General features: G+C 43.7%; 1 protein-coding gene across 4 annotated transcripts in view; it reads right to left on the minus strand.

The window, feature by feature from the left end:
* The window catches only part of rapgef1a (Rap guanine nucleotide exchange factor (GEF) 1a), a 47,509-nt gene extending 23,211 nt beyond the window's left edge, over positions 1 to 24,298 (minus strand). For all 4 annotated transcript variants that reach the window (XM_071403983.1, XM_071403982.1, XM_071403981.1 and 1 more), the window contains exons 1-8: positions 24,090 to 24,298; positions 9,119 to 9,264; positions 8,703 to 8,881; positions 8,009 to 8,165; positions 7,305 to 7,393; positions 7,009 to 7,167; positions 4,942 to 5,068; positions 3,626 to 3,803 (exon numbers count right to left, since the gene is read on the minus strand). In XM_071403983.1, coding sequence (XP_071260084.1) covers positions 3,626 to 3,803; positions 4,942 to 5,068; positions 7,009 to 7,167; positions 7,305 to 7,393; positions 8,009 to 8,165; positions 8,703 to 8,881; positions 9,119 to 9,264; positions 24,090 to 24,117 — 1,063 coding nt within the window. In that variant the 5' untranslated portion in view covers positions 24,118 to 24,298. The remainder of the gene's footprint in view (positions 1 to 3,625; positions 3,804 to 4,941; positions 5,069 to 7,008; positions 7,168 to 7,304; positions 7,394 to 8,008; positions 8,166 to 8,702; positions 8,882 to 9,118; positions 9,265 to 24,089) is intronic.
* Between the last annotated feature and the right edge of the window lie 292 nt (positions 24,299 to 24,590).

Raw genomic sequence — 24,590 nt, forward strand, 5'->3', positions numbered from 1 at the left:
TTCGGAATTTTCAAAATGGATGAACAATTCCACATTGAACACTGCATAGTGATGAATTATGGCCATGACATCTATTTGGTGGGTAGGCATACAGTGGGAAGAAAAAGTATGTGAACCCTTTAGAATTACCTGGATTTCTGCATAAATTGGTCATCAAATGTTATCTGATCGTTTTTTATTATTTTTATTTCACCTTTATTTAAACAGGTAGGCTAGTTGAGAACATCTTCATCTAAGTCACAACTATAGACAAACACAGTCTGCTTAAACAAATAACAAACAATTATACATTTTCATTATTGAACACACTGTGTAAACATTCACAGTCACAGTGCAGGTTGGAAAAAGTATGTGATCCCTACCATCCTTGAAATGCAAGAGAAATACCATAATGTATTATTCCAGCCCAGCTGCAATTTAGATTTTGGCCACTAGGTGGCAGCAGCGTATGTGCAAAGTTTTAGACTGATCCAATGACCCATTTTGTTCAAAATGTTGTATCAAGACTGCCCAAAATGTGCCTAATTTGTTTATTAATAACTTTTCATGTTCAAAACTGTGCACTCTCCTCAAACAATAGAATGGAATTATTTCACTGTAATAGCTACTGTAAATTGGACAGTGCAGTTAGATTAACAAGAATTTAAGCTTTCTGACAATATCAGATATGTCTATGTCCTGGGAAATGTTCTTGCTACTTACAACCTCATGCTAATCGCATTAGCCTACGTTAGCTCAACCGTCCCGTGGAAGGGACACCGATCCCGAAGAAGTTTAATAACAGGTTGACCCTCCTTTGGCAGCAATAACCTCAACCAAACGTTTTCCATAGTTGCGGATCAGACCTGCACAACGGTCAGGAGGAATTTTGGACCATTCCTCTTAATAAAACTGTTTCAGTTCAGCAATATTCTTGGGATGTCTGGTGTGAACCGCTCTCTTGAGGTCATGCCACAGCATTTTAAATCGGGTTGTGGTCAGGACTGACTGGGCCACTCCAGAAGGTGTATTTTCTTCTGTTGAAGCCATTCTGTTGTTGATTCACTTCTGTCTTTTGGGTTGTTGTTCTGTTGCATCACCCAACTTCTGTTGAGCTTCAATTGGCGGACAGATAGACTTACATTCTCCAGTAAAATGCTGGGAAACTTGGGAATTCATTTTTTCCGTCGATGATAGCAAGCTGTCCAGGCCCTGAGGCAGCCCCAAACCATGATGCTCCCTCCACCGTACTTTACAGTTGGGATGAGGTTTTGATGTTGGTGTGCTGTGCCTTTTTTTCTCCACATATATTGTTGTGTGTTCCTTCCAAACAACTCAACTTTAGTTTAATCTGTCCACAGAATATTCTCCCAGAAGCGCTGTGGAACATCCAGGTGCACTTTTGCAAACTTCAGACGTGCAGCAATGTTTTTTTCGGACAGCAGTGCCTTCTTCCATGGTGTCCTCCCATGAACATCATTCTTGTCGTAGACTCGTCAACAGAGATGTTAGCATCTTCCAGAGATTTCTGTAAATCTTTAGCTGACACTCTAGGATTCTTCTTAACCTCATTGAGCATTCTGCACTGTGCTCTTGCAGTCATCTTTGCAGGATGGCCACTCCTAGGGAGAATAGCAACAATGCTGAACTTTCTCCATTTATAGACAATTTGTCTTACCGTGGACTGATGAACATCAAGGCTTTTAGAGATACTTTTGTAACCCTTTCCAGCTTAATGCAAGTCAACAATTCTTAATCTTAGGTCTTCTGAGATCTCTTTTGTTCGTGGCATGGTTGACATCAGACAATGCTTCTTGTTAATAGAAAACTCAAATTTTATGAGCATTTTTTATGGGGCAGGGCAGCTCTAACCAAAATCTCCAATCTCGTCTCATTGATTCGACTCCAGGTTAGTTGACTCCTGACTCCAATTAGCTTTTGGAGAAGTCATTAGCCTAGGGGTTCACATACTTTTTCAAACCTACACTATGAATGTGTAAATTATGTATTCAATATAGACAAGAAAAATACAATAATGTGTTATTAGTTTAAGCACACTGTCTGTCTATTGTTGTGACTTAGATGAAGATCTGATCAAATTTGATGTCAAATTTATGCAGAAATCCAGGTAATTCCAATGGGTTCACATACACTACCGTTCAAAAGTTTGTGGTCACTTAGAAATTTCGGCAGATTTTTTAAATGGAATATCTATACAAGAAATTGCCAAGAAACTGAAGATCTCGTACAACACAGTGTACTACTCCCTTCACAAAACAGTGCAAACTGGCTCTAACCAGAATAGAAAGAGGAGTGGGAGGCCCCGGTGCACAACTGAGCAAGAGGACAAGTACATTAGAGTGTCTAGTTTGAGAAACAGAAGCCTCAAAAGTCCTCAACTGGCAGCTTCATTAAATAGTACCCGCACAACACCAGTCTCAACGTCAACAGTGAAGATGCGACTCCGGAATGTTGGCCTTCTAGGCAGCATTCCGGAGTCGCCTCTTCACTGTTGATGTTGAGTAGTACACAGCGTGCGAGATCTTTAGTTTCTTGCCAATTTCTCAGAACAAGAATAGACTGACGAGTTTCAGAAGAAAGTCCTTTGTTTCTGGCCATTTTGAGCCTGTAATCAAACCCACAAATGCTGATGCTCCAGATACTCAATTAGTCTAAAGAAGGCCAGTTTTATTGATTCTTTAATCAGCATAACAGTTTTCAGCTGTGCTAACATAATTGCAAAAGGGTTTTCTAATGATCAATTAGCCTTTTAAAATGATAAACTTGGATTAGCTAACACAACGTGCCATTGGAACACAGGAGTGATGGTTGCTGATAATGGCCTCTACGCCTATGTAGATATTCCATTAAAAATCAGCAGTTTCCAGCTACAATAGTCATTTACAACATTAACAATGTCTACACTGTATTTCTGATCAATTTTATGTTATTTTAATGGACAAAAAAATGTGCTTTTCTTTCAAAAACAAGGACATTTCTAAGTGACCCCAAACTTTTGAAAGGTAATGTACTTTTTCTTGCCACTGCGTGCTTGATGTTTCTGATGAAAATACGCTCTTTGTCTTAGTCAAACTAATGTTTCTGCATATTGTCAGTGTGGAACCTGTCTATGTTTAGGGGGGTTATAGCCTAGGCTAACTCATTCTAAATGGCACTAGCAGTTCGCAAAGTAGCTTAAGCGGAAAATAGATGGGATGCAATTATTCAAAAACTGCAGCTTGTTGTTGGAACACATTTTCCTACTTCAAACAACCAGTCCATTTTGAATTTGTGATAAAACTGTCATCGTTTGGCAAGGAATGTAGCTTGTGTATCCCATCAGATATATTTTTTTAGGCATTTATTTCTGTAGACCTAACAGGAGCTTGTGTGCGCACTGAGCACGTGTGGAGGGAGGGGTTGGAATGGAATTGAGTGAATGTGACACAAAATATTGCCCAAACGGGCAAGTAAAATGTACAAATGGAACACTAGTCAAAGCAAATTAACGTTGTCTTAAAGACAACATTTTACTTGCCCGTTAGGGCAGCCACAAAGCACATTCCACCAAATAGTTTACATTATTTGAAAAATAAAATGGATCTCTGGTTAAAGATCGAGCTTTGACGCCCATTTGAGTACTCACCCAGAGCCTCACTGCTGGTGTTGCGTGAGCACTGCCCACTGTCCATTGTCCAGGACAGCTGCTCGTCGGACTTGCTCAGCTTGCCCATGCTATTGCAGGGGGATATGCGCGGCGACTCCCCTCCGTAGTAATGGCTGCCCCCAGAGAAGCGCCGATGCAGGGCATCCACCTCGTACTCCTGCCAACCAGAGAGAGGTGACAAGACCCGTTTTAGTGGAAAAATACATAAGCCGGCAAAAAAGAAACAGTGCAAGAAATGGCTGATATATGTGTCACCCCGGTGTAAAACATAGAAAAATCAAAAATGGCAACTTATTCCCTATGGGGCCTGGCCAGAAGTAGTACACCATACTGAATATGGTGCCATTTCAGACACAGCCCCAGTGTGTGTAGCTGCTCCTTCCACTGTACCTGTTTGTGGAGGCCGATGCCCATGAAAGACTGGAGTCACTGTACCTGTTTGTGGAGGCCGATGCCCATGAAAGACTGGAGTCACTGTACCTGTTTGTGGAGGCCGATGCCCATGAAAGACTGGAGTCACTGTACCTGTTTGTAGAGGCCGATGCCCATGGGAAGACTGGAGCCACTGTACCGGTTTGTGGAGGCCAATGCCCATGAAAGACTGGAGTCACTGTACCTGTTTGTGGAGGCCGATGCCCATGAAAGACTGGAGTCACTGTACCTGTTTGTGGAGGCCGATGCCCATGGGAAGACTGGAGCCACTGTACCGGTTTGTGGAGGCCGATGCCCATGAAAGACTGGAGTCACTGTACCTGTTTGTGGAGGCCGATGCCCATGAAAGACTGGAGTCACTGTACCTGTTTGTGGAGGCCGATGCCCATGAAAGACTGGAGTCACTGTACCTGTTTGTGGAGGCCGATGCCCATGAAAGACTGGAGTCACTGTACCTGTTTGTGGAGGCTGATGCCCATGGGAAGACTGGAGTCACTGTACCTGTTTGTGGAGGCCGATGCCCATGAAAGACTGGAGTCACTGTACCTGTTTGTGGAGGCCGATGCCCATGAAAGACTGGAGTCACTGTACCTGTTTGTGGAGGCCGATGCCCATGGGAAGACTGGAGTCACTGTACCTGTTTGTGGAGGCCGATGCCCATGAAAGACTGGAGTCACTGTACCTGTTTGTGGAGGCCGATGCCCATGAAAGACTGGAGTCACTGTACCTGTTTGTGGAGGCCGATGCCCATGAAAGACTGGAGTCACTGTACCTGTTTGTGGAGGCCGATGCCCATGAAAGACTGGAGTCACTGTACCTGTTTGTGGAGGCCGATGCCCATGGGAAGACTGGAGCCACTGTACCTGTTTGTGGAGGCCGATGCCCATGGGAAGACTGGAGCCACTGGTGGCGCGGCTCATGGGGGCCACTACTGCCACCCGGGTGGGGGAGGGGGCAGACTGGCGCTTCTTTGGAGGGAGAGCAGGAGGACTGGAGGGGGAGAAGAGGGTGACATCATTTAAATATGAAGCAGCGTGCAATGTCCATCAATGCAAAGTATTCCAAAAGCCACGCATGCAGCCCTAGCCACAGTACACTGACGGATTCACTTCTTCTGTGTGTACAGTGTAGTATGTATTATGTAGTATGTATGGTGAAGGGAGGTTGGGAAAAGACTGCACTGACACTGGCCTGGGTGGCTTGAGAGATAATATACAATATCTGACACTTTCTGAGAGCCTTCTGTAGTAGCAGAACAATGGGAAAAATGTGCAGTGCACGGGTCACTGCCTGGCTGCTTTTTCCCCCTCCACAAACAGATAGCGGTGGAGAGAGCAGCAGCTACTGAATTGTTTCCACACCGCAGTGCACACAGATGGCCCAATGACAAGATGCAGGGCAGGCAGGCAGCTGTGGTGATGAAGAGGTGGAGGATATACTCTATGCCAGTTAGGGAGTGGGGTGAGGGTGACAAGGCAAGACCCCAGGGAGGAGAAAAATAAAAACGAATTACCATAAAAAAGAACAACGTCAAAATCTGCAGTGTGCCCCTGCGTAAGACACACAGACCGCTGTCGAGAGCTACCCTGCTGTGGGCAAGGTGACATTCAGAGAGCTACCCGCACCTGCTGTGGGCAAGGTGACATTCAGAGAGCTACACATACCTGCTGCGGGCAAGGTGAAATTCAGAGAGCTACCCGTACCTGCTGTGGGCAAGGTGACATTCAGAGAGCTACTCGCACCTGCTGCGGGCAAAGTGACATTCAGAGAGCTACCCGCACCTGCTGTGGGCAAGGTGAAATTCAGAGAGCTACACATACCTGCTGTGGGCAAGGTGAAATTCAGAGAGCTACCCGCACCTGCTGTGGGCAAGGTGAATTTCAGAGAGCTACCCGTACCTGCTGTGGGCAAGGTGACATTCAGAGAGCTACCCACACCTGCTGCGGGCAAGGTGAAATTCAGAGAGCTACTTGCACCTGCTGCGGGCAAGGTGAAATTCAGAGAGCTACCCGTACCTGCTGTGGGCAAGGTGACATTCAGAGAGCTACTCGCACCAGCTGCGGGAAAAGTGAAATTCAGAGAGCTACTGTTCGGAGCAGAAGGAAAGACAAAGAGCCTTTAAGTATTTAGAAGTGTCTGGATATGCTGCTGTCCAGTGTGTTTGTGGTGGGCTCTGGAATCTGGTCCATTTCCATTCCTTGTCGTCACTCTCTGGCCGTAAACTCGCCAGCCTCTGCCGAGCCCAGCTTCTCCCGAAAGAAAAGAGCCTCAGAGATGGTGCCGTGACAGTTATCTCACCAGAGGAAGTCTAATTTCTGACACCTCCCTTTATTACCCCCTTCAAAGTCTATAAAGCTTTCTAAAGAATCAAGACTACTTATAACACACAGTTTCCCAGCTATTGTACCTCTCGTCTTCTTGTAAAGAGACGAGCGGCAATCACATTGGTCTGTAATCCAAGGACATTCAATGTGATGAGTGGTATACAATGAACGTTTTTCAAGAGAGCTGTGTGCTGTGCTATCAGCAGGCCTAACAAGTATACAGAGTTGGGGACTTGAGTCTTGGCTAATCAGTGATTTGTGACTTGGCTACTGCATCTACTTCAGTGCAGACTTGACCCTGCCTTGTGCTGTGACTGAGAGCAATCAATTAAATGATCTTATGAGGGGTTAAACTTTTCCCATTCCGAAGCAGTTTATTAAGTCTGAATGCAATGGTATCCTGCAGAATGCAATGGTATCCTGCGTGGATCATGATATTGATATGCAGCTCTGTGCCATTTGAAGAAAGAGAGGTGAGATACTGGAGACTTGACTTGGACTTGCCTGAAGCGACATGTCTGGGCCAGTGATAGGGGGGCTCCATTGATGAACTACTGTATATTGAAGCTATGAAACAGACACCATCTCCATGAAATGAGCTCTTACTTGTGTTCAGCCATCTTGAGGCCAGGGAGAGGGGGTTTTGGCGGGGCCACCACCCCCTCCTCCTCCTCTCCAGTGGGTTCAGTCAGGACTTCCATAGATTGGGACGTGGCTGAGCTCTTGTCCAGACTCTCCTTCTCATTGGCAGGCAGCTCAGCAGCACTGTGGGTATGCAAGTTGTTAACTGATGTTGTTTTACATCTTGTACAATTACCATCAAGTCTGATATATATTTACTGAACATATGAGAGAATGAGGTTAGTGGAGGAGTGTATTGATGTCCTCCGTGGCTCACTCACCTCTCGGGTGGGGTCGCCACTGGCACTGGTTTGACAGGAGACGTGGGGGAAGGATGCTCCTGTTTCTCTATGGTCAGTTTCACTAGCTCCTGTGGACAATCACCGTGTGCAGTTAATAAATGCTAGACAACTTCATAGCCATTTTTACCATCTCTTACCGAGAGAGTACTAAGTACACGGCTAGCTACCATTTCCCCAAAAACCATAACGTGCATTAAATGGTACACATAATCTGCGATGTCTCACATTTCATGTTTACTTGTTTTCTGGTATGCTAACCTTTCCTTAACACCGCTGAGCACTACCTTGATCACAGTGGTGACGGTCTGGTATGCTAACCTTTCCTTAACACCGCTGAGCACTACCTTGATCACAGTGGTGACGGTCTGGTATGCTAACCTTTCCTTAACACCGCTGAGCACTACCTTGATCACAGTGGTGACGGTCTGGTATGCTAACCTTTCCTTAACACCGCTGAGCACTACCTTGATCACAGTGGTGACGGTCTGGTATGCTAACCTTTCCTTAACATCGCTGAGCACTACCTTGATCACAGTGGTGACGGTCTGGTATGCTAACCTTTCCTTAACACCGCTGAGCACTACCTTGATCACAGTGGTGACGGTCTGGTATGCTAACGTTACCTTAACACCATCAAGCACTGCCTTGATCACAGTGGTGACGGTCTGGTATGCTAACGTTACCTTAACACCATCAAGCACTGCCTTGATCACAGTGGTGACGGTAACGATGGTTTCTTTATCTTCCAGGTTGACCCCCTCCAGCATGACTTGGTCAGACCAACGGATGAGATTGCCCAGACTCTGGTACACACGGTTCAGACAGGAGGACACCCCCGAGCTGTGAACACCCCAGAGGAAAGATTGGGCTAACAGACTGACAAAAACACTCCATGGTTGGTTGGCAATTCTGTATCAGTCTTTGAAGGTTCCTCATGATTTCAACCTTAAAACTAACATAATCAGCAACCTTAAAATGACATTTGGCTGGATCTCGTCTCGTAACGGTTGAAGCGTTGTCTAAAAACCCTCAATGGGCCAACAAGCTCCAGATACAGTGCATTCGGAAAGTATTCAGACCCCTTCCCTTTTCCCACATTTCGTTACGTTAAAGCCTTATTTTAAAATGTATTAAACCATTTCCCCCCCTCAATCTACACACAATAACCCCATAACGACAAAGCAAAAACAGGTTTTTCAAAATACATTATAGAAAAATGTTTTGCTTTGTCATTATGGGGTATTGTGTGTAGATTGATGAGGAAAGCAAACTATTTAATCCATTTTAGAATAAGGCTGTAACATAACAAAATGTGGAAAAGGTCAAGGGGTCTGGATACTTTCCGAATGCACTGTATATCCCCTGGGCCAGACTCACCTGTGCTGGATCCTTGCGTCCACTTGGACTAAAGGCAGGATGGCCTCCAGGACCTTACTGGCAGAGCCTGGTAACATCTCCAGCACCTTCTTGTCCACCGCCATCTTGTCAATGATGGTCTTGAAGTAACGCAAGGCACTGACCACGTCTTTCTCTTGCTCCTCTAACCGACTCAGACTCTGCAAAAGTAAGACAACGTGAGAGCAATCGTGAACTTGCTGGCATGGCATTACTTTTAGTAATGGCATCTTGGTTGTGTGATTATTGCATAACATGAGGTTTTGTTTGTCACTCTGCCTTCACAGTCTCACTGTTTTCTTGTAGGATATAAATCAACAACTAATTGCAATTTTTGAGACGGGCACAGCAAAAACTTGAGGCCTATGTAGAGGGAGAAATATATACATTAAACACACCTTGTTAGCAGGTTTCTCCGCAGTCTTGACACCATGTTCTAAAGGCGGCTTACTGACTTTCTTTGAGGGTGTCCTTTTGATTTTGGGAGAGTGGAACTTGTCCATAAGCTTCATGGTGAAGGAAGACAAATGGGAGCGTTGGGAGTCTGAGGAGGAGAGGGAAAGAGAGAGAGGCAGAGTTAAGAGAAGAACCGCTAATCTTCATAATCAAGGGAGCGTGAATTGAGAGAACACTAGTTAGAAAGTCACTTTTCGAGACACCACATGTCAAACTATGGAAGTTTCATTTAATGTTACATGAAACACAACCTCTCCCAACTGCATTTGTTCAGAACATCGGCCTATAAGAAATAGTAAGCACGTAAATTCTGAAGAACAATCAATATAGGAGAGATCGTCTGAAGATTTTGTGCATGTGTTCCTCAAAAGTGAATTTTTGTCAGAGTGAGATAATAGATAGGCCTACCTCACCAACAAAGTACACATATTAGCCTTAACTGCATAATATGAGTGAGAGCCTTGTAATCTGTCCTCATAAAACATAACATGTACTGTACTTCAACTGTATAGAAATAATGGTTACCCTCAAAACCTAAAATACATAAAACAAATCTGCCTGTTTTTCATTGTCAACTGCATGAAGGCCATGGCCCAAATTAATCCTTTAGCAACCCGTACAGGCAAAAGGGCTGGGACACAATGACATCAGCTGTATGAGAGAACCTTCTGCGGAATGATGTGTTGCACATGGGACTATTTATTAGGGAGTGTTTAAGTGGTGACTTAACACACTACATGACAAAAGGCGTACCCTCACTTGTGCTCACTGTTATGAGAGCAGCGATTCCCCACAACCCCAACACCCCGAATCTGGATAGACCACTGCTATGGCAACTAGCAGTTTATTTACAATACTACATGTTTTCTCATGATATCCAAACAATCTGGCTCCCATCACGGCCCTCTAAGAGTTGACTGCAGGCGGTGCTGCACTGTGCATGCCTGTGTGACCGATTGGGTTCAAAACCAGCCAACCCGGACTTCTGTGCTCCACAAGACTGTTAGCCAGCTGACCTTAAAGGGATACTTCAGGATTATGGCAATGAAGCCATTTATCTACTTCCCCAGATGAACTCGTGGATACCATTTTTATGTCTCTGTGTGCAGTTTGAAGGAAGTTGCTAACTACAGTTAGCGGATTGTGGCAGTGGCTACGTAAACAAACCCAAAAATGTTGACTATAGTCTCTCCTTTCCATAGACTGATAACAAGGTAAGGAAATAAATACACTGATCAAAAATAAACGCAACATGTAAAGTGTTGGTCCCATGTTTCATGAGCTGAAATAAAAGATCTCAGAACATTTCCATATGCACAGAAATCTTATTTCTCTCAGATTTTGTCCACAAATTTGTTTACATCCTTGTTTGTGAGCATTTCTCCTTTACCAAGATAATCCATCCACCTGACAGGTGTAGCATATTAAGAAGTTGATTAAACAGCATGATCATTACACAGTTCCACCTTGTGCTGGGGAAATAAAAGGACACTTTAAAATGTGCAGTTTTGTCACACACCACAATTCCACAGATGTCTCACGTGCTGAGGGAGTGTGCAATTGGCATGCTGACTGCAGGAATGTCCCCCTAAGCTGTTGCCAGAGAATGTAATGTTAATTTTTCTACCATAAGCCGCCTCCAATGTCATTTTAGAGAATTTGGCAGTGCATCCAACCGGCCTCAAAACCGCAGACCACGTGTAACCGTGCCAGCCCGGGACCTCCACATCCAAATCAAATCCAATTTTATTTGTCACATACACATGGTTAGCACATGTTAATGCGAGGGTAGCGAAATGCTTGTGCTTCTAGTTCCGAGCATGCAGTAATATCTAACAAGTAATATAACCTAACAATTTCACAACAACTACCTTATACACACAAGTGTGAAGGAATGAATTTTTTTTAAAATTTTTATTTAACCTTTATTTAACCAGGTAGGCAAATTGAGAACACGTTCTCATTTACAATTGCGACCTGGCCAAGATAAAGCAAAGCAGTTCGACACATACAACAACACATAGTTACACATGGAGTAAAACAAACATATAGTCAATGATACAGTGAAAAAAATAAAAATAAAAGTCTATATACAATGTGAGCAAGTGAGGTGAGATAAGGGAGGTGAAGGCAAACAAATATATGTATAAATAAATAAAAATATAAAAAGGCCATGGTGGCGAAGTAAATACAACACAGCAAGTAAAATAAAACTAAAAACACTGGAATGGTTGGTTTGCAGTGGAAGAAAGCGCAAAGTAGAGACAGAAATAATGGGGTGCAAAGGAGCAAAATAAATAAATAAATACAGTAGGTAAAGAGGTAGTTGTTTGGGCTAAATTATAGATGGGCTATGTACAGGTGCAGTAATCTATGAGCTGCTCTGACAGCTGGTGCTTAAAGCTAGTGAGGGAGATAAGTGTTTCCAGTTTCAGAGATTTTTGTAGTTCGTTCCAGTCATTGGCAGCAGAATAAGAATAAGAATAAGAATATGTACATAAAAATATATGAATGAGCGATGGCCGAACGGCATAGGCAAGATGCAGTAGATGGTATAGAGGACAGTATATACATATGAGATGAGTAATGTAGGGTATGTAAACATTATATAAAGTTGCATTGACTTTTTCATTATTAAAGTGGCTAGAGATGAGTCAGTATGTTGGCAGCAGTCACTCAATGTTAGTGATGGCTGTTTAACAGTCTGATGGCCTTGAGATAGAAGCTGTTTTTCAGTCTCTCGGTCCCCGCTTTGATGCACCTGTACTGACCTCGCCTTCTGGATGATAGGGGGGTGAACAGGCAGTGGCTCAGGTGGTTGTTGTGATTGATGATCTTTTTGGCCTTCCTGTGACATCGGGTGGTGTAGGTGTCCTGGAGGGCAGGTAGTTTTCCCCCGGTGATGCGTTGTGCACCCTCTGGAGAGCCTTAGGGTTGTGGGCGGAGCAGTTGCCGTACCAGGCGGTGATACAGCTTGACAGGATGCTCTCGATTGTGCATCTGTAGAAGTTTGTGAGTGCTTTTGGTGACAAGCCAAATTTCTTCAGCCTCCTGAGGTTGAAGAGGCGCTGCTGCTCCTTCTTACCCACGCTGTCTGTGTGGGTGGACCATTTCAGTTTGTCCGTGATGTGTACGCCGAGGAACTTAAAACTTTCCACCTTCCCCACTACTGTCTCGTCGATGTGGATAGGGGGGTGCTCCCTCTGCTGTTTCCTGAAGTCCACGATCATCTCCTTTGTTTTGTTGACATTGAGTGTGAGGTTATTTTCCTGACACCACACTCCGAGGGCCCTAACCTCCTCCCTGTAGACCGTCTCGTCGTTGTTGGTAATCAAGCCTACCACTGTAGTGTCGTCTGCAAACTTGATGATTGAGTTGGAGGCGTGCATGGCCACGCAGTCATGGGTGAACAGGGAGTACAGGAGAGGGCTGAGAACGTACCCTTGTGGGGCCCCAGTGTTGAGGATCAGCGGGTCCCAGTTCTTCCATGGCCTGCCTACTCACCAGACGTCACCCATTGAGCATTTTTGGGATGCCAATATCCAGCAACTTCGCACAGCCATTGAAGAGGAGTGGGACATTCCACAGGCCACAATCAATAGCCTGATCAACTCTATGTGAAGGAGATGTGTCGCGCTGTATGAGGCAAATGGTGGTCATACCAGATACTGACTGGTTTTCTGATCCACGCTCCTACCTTTTTTTTTTAAGGTATCTATGACCAACAGATGCATATTCATATTCCCAGTCATGGGAAATGCGTAGATTAGGGCGTAATGAATTTAGTAACTCAATAAAATCTTTGAAATTGTTGCATGTTGTATTTATACTGTATTTTTGTTCAGTGTATGTAGCTTAAGTTTGTAATTTAAGTGAGCTTCCCTTGAAAACCAGACTATTTAAACAAAAGTGAAATATTATTTGACTACAAACTCAAATTGAACAAAGGGGCTTAATGCGCTAAGCTACATTATGTATCAGTGAAGCCTATTCGGAAGGCACTAGTTGTGCACAGCACAGCATTCAAAACACCTCAGGTAGCCTATACAGGATACAGCCCATTTCCCCTTCTCTGCGAGGTAGTGAAGATTTGCAGAGAAACTGAAAACAAAAGCTTGATGCTGCTGGCATACCCATACTAAATGGGTGAAAAGGGGGGGTTGAAACTGGATATTGAGTACATAAATAAACACCAATGATTGTGCTGCTCTTCCGTTGTGTACAGAAGCATGGGAGCTGTCAATGGCTTTAGAGAGAGAATCAGCAGGCTTCACAACTGGGGGTGAAATGCTTCTGCCTATAGAGTCAATGAGGATGAATGCAGTCTGGATGTCCATTCACTGCTCATCTCATCCAGTGTTTGCTGTGAATTCCTGGCAGTGCCCATCAGTCTCTGGGGATGTGCCACCCTTTTGCTAAAACAGGCAGGTTGTTGTGATTGTGATTGCCTGCAGTGAACAAAATGAATGAGTTTCCAGAATAGAGTCACAACAAGTCTTCGTCAGGCTAACTAGGTTGCTTTGACCAGTTTGGAAACTATGACGTGAGATTTTTTTACAGGAAAACGTTGATTATCAGATCCCAGTAAATCTCTGTCTTTCCATGGGGAGATCATGGTAAACATCTTTCTGAAATAGCTACGGAATGGATGATCAGGCAATGGTAAAGGTGAAGTTCACTTAATTTGAACCAAATCTGTATTTTGGATGTACAGTGGCAAGAAAAAGTATGTGAACCCTTTGTAATAACCTGGATTTCTGCATAAATTAGTCAGAAGTTTGATCTGATCTTCATCTTAGTCACAACAATAGACAGACACAGTGTGTTAAACTAATAACATATGAATTATTGTATTTTTCTTGTCTATATTGAATACATAATTTCAACAATCACGGTGTAGGTTGTAAAAAGCATGTGATCCCCTAGGCTAATGACTTCTCCAAAAGCTAATTGGAGTCAGGAGTCAGCTAACCTGGAGTCCAATCAATGAGAAGAGATTGGAGATGTTGGTTGCCTTGCGCCCTATAAAAAACGCTCACAAAATTTCAGTTTGCTATTCACAAGAAGCATTGCCTGATGTGAACCATGCCTCGAACGAAATAGATCTCAGATAATAGATTAAATAGATTAAGAATTGTTGACTTGCATTAAGCTGGAAAGGGTTACAAAAGTATCTCTAAAAGCCTTGATGTTCATCAGGCCACGGTAAGACAAATTGTCTATCAATGGAGAAAGTTCAGCACTGTTGCTACTCTCCCTAGGAGTGGCCGTCCTGCAAAGACGACTGCAAGAGCACAGTGCAGAATGCTCAATGAGGTTAAGAAGAATCCTAGAGTGTCAGCTAAAGACTTACAGAAATCTCTGTAACATGCTAACATCTCTGTTGACGAGTCTACGATACGTTAAACACTAAACAAGAATGGTGTTCATGGGAGGACACCATGGAAGAAGCCACTGCTGTACAAAAAAAACATTGCAGCACGTCTGAAGTTCCCAAAAGCGCATCGGGATGTTCCACAGCGCTTCTGGCAGAATATTCTGTGGACAGATTAAACTAAAGTTGAGTTGTTTGGAAGGAACACACAACAATATGTGTGGAGAAAAAAAAAGGCACAGCACACCAACATCAAAACCTCATCCCAACTGTAAAGTATGGTGGAGGGAGCATCATGGTTTGGGGCTGCCTCAGGGCCTGGACAGCTTGCTATCATCGATGGAAAAATGAATTCCCAAGTTTATCAAGACATTTTTGCAGGAGAATTTAAGTCTATCTGTCCACCAATTAAAGCTCAACAGAAGTTGGGTGATGCAACAGGACAACAACCCAAAACACAGAAGTAAATCAACAACAGAATGGCTTCAACAGAAGAAAATACGCCTTCTGGAGTGGCCCAGTCAGAGTCCTGACCACAACCCGATTTAAAATGCTGTGGCATGACCTCGAGAACGGTTCACACCAGACATCTTAACAATATTGTTGAACTGAAACAGTTTTGAAAAGATGAACGGTCCCAAATTCCTCCTGACCGTTGTGCAGGTCTGATCTGCAACTACAGAAAATGTTTGTATGAGTTTATTGCTGCCAAAGGAGGGTCAACCAGTTATTAAATGCAAGGATTCACATACTTTTTCCACCCTACACTGTGAATGTGTACATGGTGTGTTCAATAAAGACATGAAAACGTATAATTGTTTGTGTGTTATTAGTTTAAGCAAACTGTGTTTGTCGATTGTTGTGACTTAGATGAAGATCAGATGTTATGACCAATTTATGCAGAACCCCAGGTAATTCCAAAGGGTTCACCTACTTTTTCTTGCCACTGTAAATGGCATGTAATAGAAGTGTAGAAAAGAGAAGAATATGCACATCCAATTTCTCAGTTGCAAGACAGAAGAAAGTATAAAGAAAATAAGGAATGTCTGGAACTCTGGTATGCTCCCTCTTATCAGACGCAAAAAAATACGTTTTGAATCGAGTTGGATCACTGAATCACTATGGGAGCATACCAGAGGTGTGGATATTTTATAGAAGTGCCCAGACACTTTTTATGCGATCTCACTTGAAACTTACCCCACCAGCGATATACTTCCTCATGCTCGTTCAGCAGTTGCCGGGGCACAGATAAAACATGAACAAACGCCCCAAATAAGTTATTTTAGAAACGACAACACTCTCAGTACAGTGATGCAGGCCTTTTGATGTTGGACACATGAAATTGTGTCATTACGAACTTTATCTGCAAAGTTATATTCTATTTTGTGCAACTCGAGTGATACTTCTCTGTGCAACCTGTGTGCACAACTGCTGAACGAGCACGAGGAAGTATAGCTAGTGGGATAAGTTTCTCAAAAACAAGTGAGAGTGCAAAAAAGGGTCTGGGTACTTCTATAACATGCCATTTACATCCAAAATACAGATGATGTTCAAATTAAGTGGACTTCTCCTTTAAGAGGCAGTTTTCAAATCTATGGAGAAAAACTATGATTGTCACTGGGTGTGTTGTTGTCTCCTGCTAATTTCATAGACATGTCACGTAGCAATATAAAAACTAGATCTATGCATGTTATGATTCCCTTTCCCTGTGCAGTGCTACACTTGAGCCTCCTAATGTGCAGTGGTTTCCACAAAAGCTCCGTTAGTTCCACATCGGTGCAGACCCGAGGGCAGACGGTGTGGAGTGCTGCACACCACACACCGCAATTCTGCCCCTGGAGACGTCCGTGGCAACAGCTTGTCTGCTCAACTCAATTCTGCCCCTGGAGACACCTGTGGCAACAGCTTGTCTGCTCAACTCAATTCTGCCCCTGGAGACGTCCGTGGCAACAGCTTGTCTGCTCAACTCAATTCTGCCCCTGGAGACGCCTGTGGCAACAGCTTGTCTGCTCAACTCAATTCTGCCCCTGGAGACGCCTGTGGCAACAGCTTGTCTGCTCAACTCAATTCTGCCCCTGGAGACAACTGTGGCAACAGCTTGTCTGCTCAACTCAATTCTGCACCTGGAGACACCTGTGGCAACAGCTTGTCTGCTCAACTCAATTCTGCCCCTGGAGACGCCTGTGGCAACAGCTTGTCTGCTCAACTCAATTCTGCCCCTGGAGACAACTGTGGCAACAGCTTGTCTGCTCAACTCAATTCTGCCCCTGGAGACGCCCGTGGCAACAGCTTGTCTGCTCAACTCAAGTTTTGCCTGAGCAGCAGGGGCCTTACATTCACCGGAGTTCGGACACGTGTCCAATGGTAGACAGGCATCATGTGGAAAGGACAACAACGCCGTGAACCTCGCTAATGCCCACTAGATCTCCAGAAGAAATCAATCAAATCTATTGCTGTCATATCATTTCTGCATTCAGCGATAAGAGTGATCATCAGGATCGGCGGACCCAAATGTGGGTGTGAAAAGACTGTATGTACTCCCAGTCCCACTACAATAACTGTACACTATTATTTCAGTCAAGACTTTCAATAAACAGCTTACACCGGCAAGTAGCCTAGCGTTGGGCCAGTAACAAAAAGGTTGGTAGTTCGAATCCCAGAGCCGACTAGAGGAAAAATCTATCGATCTGCCCTTAAGCACTTAACACTATTTAACCCTAATTGCTCTAGGGTCGCAGTCAAGAATGGCTGATCTAACTGGCTGGCTGGCCGGACCTACATATCTGTCTGGAAGGACGCAGCTATCTGGCCGGCCGGACCTACATATCTGTCTGGAAGGACGCAGCTATCTGGCCGGCCGGACCTACATATCTGTCTGGAAGGACGCAGCTATCTGGCCGGCCGGACCTACATATCTGTCTGGAAGGACGCAGCTATCTGGCCGGCCGGACCTACATATCTGTCTGGAAGGACGCAGCTATCTGGCCGGCCGGACCTACATATCTGTCTGGAAGGACGCAGCTATCTGGCCGGCCGGACCTACATATCTGTCTGGAAGGACGCAGCTATCTGGCCGGCCGGACCTACATATCTGTCTGGAAGGACGCAGCTATCTGGCCGGCCGGCTGCCCTTGAGCACTTAACTCTAATTGCTCCCGGGTCGCCGTCAATAATGGCTGGTCCATGCCGTGACCCCACTCTCTGAGGGTGTCTCAGGGGGAGTGGGATATGGAAATGTGTTTTTTGCATTTCACACCACACACTTGTACAGGTTACACATGTGTGAAACAGGTCAAATATAAGCACCCCATATTTTACCTAACCTAAACATTGAGTTGCTTATTGATTTAAGCGGTGTAGACAGGTTGAAGCAATACAAAAAGGCCTACGTTTGCTGCTCACACCTACTGCCAGCAACATCTACGGCACACCCAGTCATCAAGTAGGCTAATACACAGAGGCCATTATAATGAGTTGTAAGAAACACTCCAATGCAATAGCCCAATAGCAAACAGGGCACAAAATTGAGCAGTGCTTGAGTTACTAAGAAAATTTATTAATTGATCATGAGCGACAGAATTGATCCATCGATGGACATTCAACAACAAATGGGGTAAGATAAAAATAGAAAAAGAACTAGGGTACAATCATCAGAAATCACAACAATAAAGAGGTAGCAAAACATTGTGCCTTCATGTCAGCGTTAACTTAAACAGAACAGGCAGATGTCCAAATTCAGGATCAATGTTTCGGTTTCCTCTGTATAACACACCTTTTTGCTCCTACTTTACACCAACACCATGACATTGAAATGCCAAAAGGAGCCTTTGTATGTATGGGTTCTGACTGCTCTCTGATGTTGTTGAATGTACTTCTTTGACATGTCCCGCTGCTCCACAAGTTATAAAGGGTCACTTTACTCTCAGGTCTTCAAGCAGCCTGACTATTAAACCAAAAGATAACCTAGCCTATATGGCCACGGCATCAGTTTCCAACATTGTGAGGGCTGAACCATTTCACTTCCTGTAATAGATAAATTTAGACATTAGCCTACATAGCCTGTTTTAGAACTTCCGGGTCCTACTCATTACTTCCTCTATTTCAAAACTCATTTAACTAGAACACAATGCTACTGGAACTTAGCTTAGTTCTTCAATTACTATTTTGAGTGTAGAGAATAACTGTTCCTAGCTACTTTTAACAACATGGCCTGAATGCTATATATCCATCTGCAACAGCCAGTCTAGCTAACTTGAAAAGAACATTTACATGAGCAAGAGGGTGCAGTAACCACTCCCCTGTTTGCTCGGTCTCTGTGCAAGGGTGGAAATCGCTCCACCATGGTTGCAAAGAAAGGCGAGAACAGAACAGGCATGACTGTAGCCAGCAGATCCGTCCCCCTTGCTTACAGCTGCACTAGGGTCGGACAGCATTCCTGTGTATATTAAGACACTGTGGAGCTGGCGCGAGATATGGCTAGGAAAAAAACTTACATCAATTCAGGGATGAGAAATGCGTTGCACTTAGAATTGTCCCATTATCCCAACTGTTACACAAATCTATCTATCAAATCAAATTGTGTAGACTAACAGTGAAATGCTTACTTACGGACTCTTCCCAACAATGCAGAGAGAAAAATCAAAAAATAATAGAAAGATAATTTCACAAGGAATAAATACACAACAAGTAACGATAACTTGGTTTATATACACAGGGTACCAGTACTGAGTAGATGTGCAGGGGTACAAGGTAATTAACGTAAATATGTACATATGGGTAGGGCAGAAGTGACAAGGCAACCAGATAGATAATAAGCAGTAGCAGCAGCGTATGTGATGAATCAAAAGAGTTTGTGTAAATAGCAGATAGTCCGGGTAGCTATTTGGTTAACTATTTAGCAGTCGTTGACAATTTTAAGGGCCTTCCTCTGACACCGCCTGTTATAGAGGTCCAAGATGGCAGGGAGCTCGGCCCCAGGGCTGTACGCACTTCCCTTTGTAGTGCCTCTGTCAGATGCCAAGCAGTTTCCATACCAAGGGGTGATGAAGCCAGTCAAGATGCTATCAATGGTGCAGCTGTACAACATTTTGAGGATCTGAGGGCCCATGCAAAATCTTTTTAGCCTCCTGTGTGTGGACCATGCTAATTCCTTAGTGATGTGGACACTGAGGAACTTGAAGCTCTCGACCCGCTCCACTACAGCCAGGTTGATGTGGATGGCGGTATGCTCTGCCCTCCGTTTCCTACAACAAGAAGATTGAATGACTGCTCGTTAAGAAAACGTCCATATTCATCCTCATGCTAGACCCTACATCTGTACCGTTCTGGGAGGGAGAGGAGGACATGATGTAGGGCCAGCAGTAAGAGCGTTGGGCCAGTAACCGAAAGGTCGCTGGTTCGAATACTCGAGCCGACAAGGTGAAATATCTGTTGATGTACCATTGAGAAAGACACTTAACCCTAATTTGCTCCAGGGGAACCGTACTACTATGGCTGACCTTGTAAAGCAACACATTTCACTGCACCCATCCTGTGTGTGACAATAAAGCATTTGTTTTGTTTTTTGCTAGCAGTAGCAACAGCAGCCATTATGGAATAGCATGTCTCGTTGAACTTGAAAATAAAGGAGAGCCGCACACTCTAGGAGCTCAGATGCAAAAATGTAATGTCCAACGTTTCGACAGCCAAGCTGTCTTCATCAGGGTATGATCAAACACTGCGGTATGACTCGTTTATATAGTGTAATTTGCAAAAAACATTCAGATTTCGACAGAAATATGGCTGAGACGCAAAGTAAATTCAAGGAGAGGGGGTACAAAAATGATCAGATTAATATTGCCATTGAGAAAATTCAAAACAAAAAGAGACATGACCTTTTTCAAGGTCAGTCTCGCAAAAAGACGCATTCTTGCGTTCTAACTACCCGCTATTCTAAGTGCTCTGAACAAATTAAGGGAATTGTTCACAAACATTGGCACATTCTAAAATCCAAAGATAGTCTCGGTAATGTGTTTTCTGACCGTCCCTTGGTCATATTCTCGCGGGGCAGAAATCTCAGAGACCAATTGGTACACCCTGATTTACCACCCCAAGATATTCCTGAACAACCTCTATTCGCGCCCCTACTGGATGGAAATTACAAGTGTAATGGCTGTGCTCAATGCAATGGCACTTATAAATGTAGATCCTTCAAACACTCACAAACAGGGAAACAGATCCCAATCAAAGGTGTTATCACATGCTCCACTAAGGCAGTTATTTATCTTATAACTTGTCCTTGTGGTAAAAATTATGTGGGTAAAACAAAGCGCGAATTAAAAGTACGTATCTCAGAGCATCGTAGCACCATTAGGTGCAAAATCTTGACTTACCCAGTTGCGGCCCACTTTTTGGAAGCAAACCACTCGATTTCGTCTCTGCGTTATATTGGCATCGAACATGTCACCCTCCTTAGGAGAGGGGGTGACCTTGATAATTTGTTAAAACGAGAGGCTGCCTGGATCTTTAATTTAAAGACCCTTGCTCCCTTCGGTCTCAACGTAGACTTTGATCTGAAGCCATTCTTGTGATTATTGTGACTTTGCCATTGTAATTGTTTGTCTGCTTGTGCAGTCTAAAATAAATCTATGATCGTATGCTATCCATTTGTTTTTTTGTATGCTGTTCTTTGTATGCCATTTTAATATTTGATAATTAACCAATGATATTAGGCCACACTTGGCCATGATTACAGGCACCTGTGTCTTTTGACACTATATAAACGAGTCATACCGCAGTGTTTGATCATACCCTGATGAAGACAGCTTGGCTGTCGAAACGTTGGACATTACATTTTTGCATCTGAGCTAGAGTGTGCGGCTCTCCTTTATTTTCAAGTTTTCAACTCCGCTAGCCAGCACCTCGCCTAATAGGTGTGCGTTTCTTTTTCTTCTAGAATGTCTCGTTGAACAACAAAAGAGCTGATTGGCTGACACTGCCTTTCCAAAATGGATGCTGTGGCTTCTACCTACCCTAGTGCAGCTGTAAGCAGTTGTAAACAAGCGGGTCGGATCTGCTGGCTAGTATGACTGAGTCATGACTGTTAGTAACCCCCCAAAAGAACCACAAATGTAGGTCACGCATAATGATGCATCAGAACTTATCAGCGCCGTTTCCACAAAGCGTCTCTGAGTAGGAGTTCTGATCTAGGATCAGTTTTGGGGGTTTTATTCATAATTAATATGATTGTATGGACAGATCCTAGATCAGCACTCCTACTCTGAGACGCTTTGTGGATACGGCCCTAGACCAAGAGGAACTGCAGAGAACCAGTGGGAGGATTACTGAAGATTAAGGTAAATTGTTTAAAAAATTGCCACAACAAAGACATAGCCTCTATAGTTATCTCTCAGTGGGAAAGTATCAAGAATCATAGCTACAAGAGAGAACACATATACAATAGGGCCTCAGACTGTTCCAAACTGATCTGCTGGCTCTGGTAACATTTAGCCTGCAAAACATAAAAATGACATAATTTAAAATAAAACACAGTACTGCAATTCCCCCCACCCATCTGTGTTGCCTAGCCCATTTGGAATCGCTAGCTTGTTGGGCGGTATGCTAGTAGCATCCCTTGTGCAAGTGATGAAACTCCCCCTGAGACTTGAAGTAAGCTAGTTGTTTCCCTTGCGCCGCAAAGACCAAGGCTTTTTTGGAGTGATAGGTAACGCTGCTTTGTGAGTGCATATTGTTGATGTGCAGAAGGTACCTGGTTCGAGCCCAAAGGGACAGGATCTACTTTGTATGGCAGCAAGAAGGCCTTCCTCTGACAACCACTGCTGGGAAGCTCTTAATGTGCACTCCTAGATAGCCAACACAATTTTTTTCAGCAATCTAAAAGGAATGTGTTGCCAATGGCCGCTTAAGACTAGAGTTGATTATATCTAATCAGCTCATTTGAACACCACTGTAATTACACATCCGATGAGTCAACACTGTTATTAAAGCGTTAGCTTGTCCACAGTCATTCAACCAACAACAACCAGCTGCCACTGATCAGAATCACAGCACACACTCAACAAGGATATCCTGATCCTACCACTTCTAGTTCACCATGAACCAGTAGTGAACAACACCTCCTGAGATTAGTGCTGGCCCTGCCATTTAGAATTCCAGATGTATGTACATTTCTAAACACGCAACAACCCAACAGAGAGCAAATCAATAGGCCTGAAGTCTTCTCTGAAACAGTATAAACTTTAATCTGATCATTCCTGAATTGTATGGCAGGTATGAGTAACACATTTCATCATAAACACACCCAATTCATTTGAAGGTGGCAAAAAAGATGGGTTGACTGACTCCTTAGCAGACTCAACTAGCTCTCTAGTGTCAACTCACTAAATACATAGAACACATACATACTGGCTACAGATGGGGACACTTGACTGAAGTAGCTAGAAGTGACTCTCCAGCCAAAGAGGATGTAGGAAGGTTTTCAGTGAACTATGACTCACACTATTTCTCAATAACCCATGAGAAGGGCAAGACTCTCACACTGTGAATGAGACAAAGTACTTGTTATTCTCCTCGAATAGCTAGTCCCTGATCAGGAAGGTCAGAGCAGGTGGTGGTGGGTAATAACCAACCCTGACAGCTACTGGCTGTAAATCATAGGGATGGAGAAAACACTACTACTACATTGCTAGCTAGACCATATTTATCAGGTAACCTAGAATGAATGACGGCTACTGTCACTGTGTATTTTAAAAGTAACAGTGACAAGCAAACTAGATTATGATGTAGCTATAATTAACTAGCTACCTTGTTAACGTTACTATCAATACTGTCAAAACAAGTTTCTATTCGGGCTATTCAGACTGTAGCTCGACAGCTGACGTTAACTAACTCGAAAACTAGCTATCTTAGCTAGCTAGTTTGCTAGACATTCTATAAATTCGCCACCAGCTCTTTTCAGAATAAAAAAAAACTAGCTAGCTAGATAACTAATTAAATGCGAATATATTTATAGCAACATTGTAATAAATATGAAAGTTGTGTTTTCCCATTTCAATCACGTTAACTCAGTTAGCTAGGCTACCAATGCAGGTAGCCTAGCCAATGTTAGCAATCTAACTTTGCCTGGTTAGCTAGCTAATGTTAGCAAGTTAAACACTGATTGAATGTTTGACCAATATTGACTAGGTAGTAGCTACCTAGCTAACGCTGCGACAGAATGTGAACGTTTGGTGGGTGATGCGGCCGTATTTCTAGCTAGAAGAAAAAAGGCAGACAAATCAGACTGACTAGCATCTAGCGAGAGGTCGTCACTAGTTAACATAGCCACAAAATCCTAATTATGGCTAAACCCCGCCCATTTATACAATTTATCTTCTTCAACTCATATTTCCAAACTAACCGTAATAACCCTAACCTTAAATTAAGACCAAAATGCTATATTTTGACTTTGTGGCTGTGGAATCTGAATTTGTAGCTGTGTTATGTAGTGGAAACCCTAGCTAGCTGCCGTTAGCTATTTAGTCCAGTCTAGCCGTGCTTACCTGGTTTACTCTCTATTTTCCCCGACATTTCGAAGCAGAGACAGTATCGTGGAACAAATTAAATCCAGGGAGGTATTTTGACCTTTTATTCTCTTTTAATCCCACATCCTTCAGCCAAAGCGATTGAGCTTTGATAGTTCCGACGCAAATACAACAACCAGCAATTTCTGCTATCCCAGCCAGACCCCGACGATGAGAGAATGATGATGATGGGCAGACTAGCAGCCAGAAGCAGACAACTCGGTTCAGTATCATAATCAATACCTCCCCCTTGTGGCTGGAATGAAGAAATGTTAGTGCACGCGACGAAAAGTGTGCCCTCCGGTGATGGATTTAGTAGAATAATCTGATTCATGAGTTTATTTTTATTTTACCTTTATTTAACCAGGTAGGCTAGTTGAGAACAAGTTCTAATTTATAACTGCGACCTGGCCAAGATAAAGCAAAGCAGTGCGACACAAACAACACAGAGTTACACATGGGATAAACAAACATACAGTC

This window comes from Salvelinus alpinus, chromosome 5 (genome assembly GCF_045679555.1).
Source record: "Salvelinus alpinus chromosome 5, SLU_Salpinus.1, whole genome shotgun sequence".
Lineage (NCBI taxonomy): Eukaryota > Metazoa > Chordata > Actinopteri > Salmoniformes > Salmonidae > Salvelinus > Salvelinus alpinus.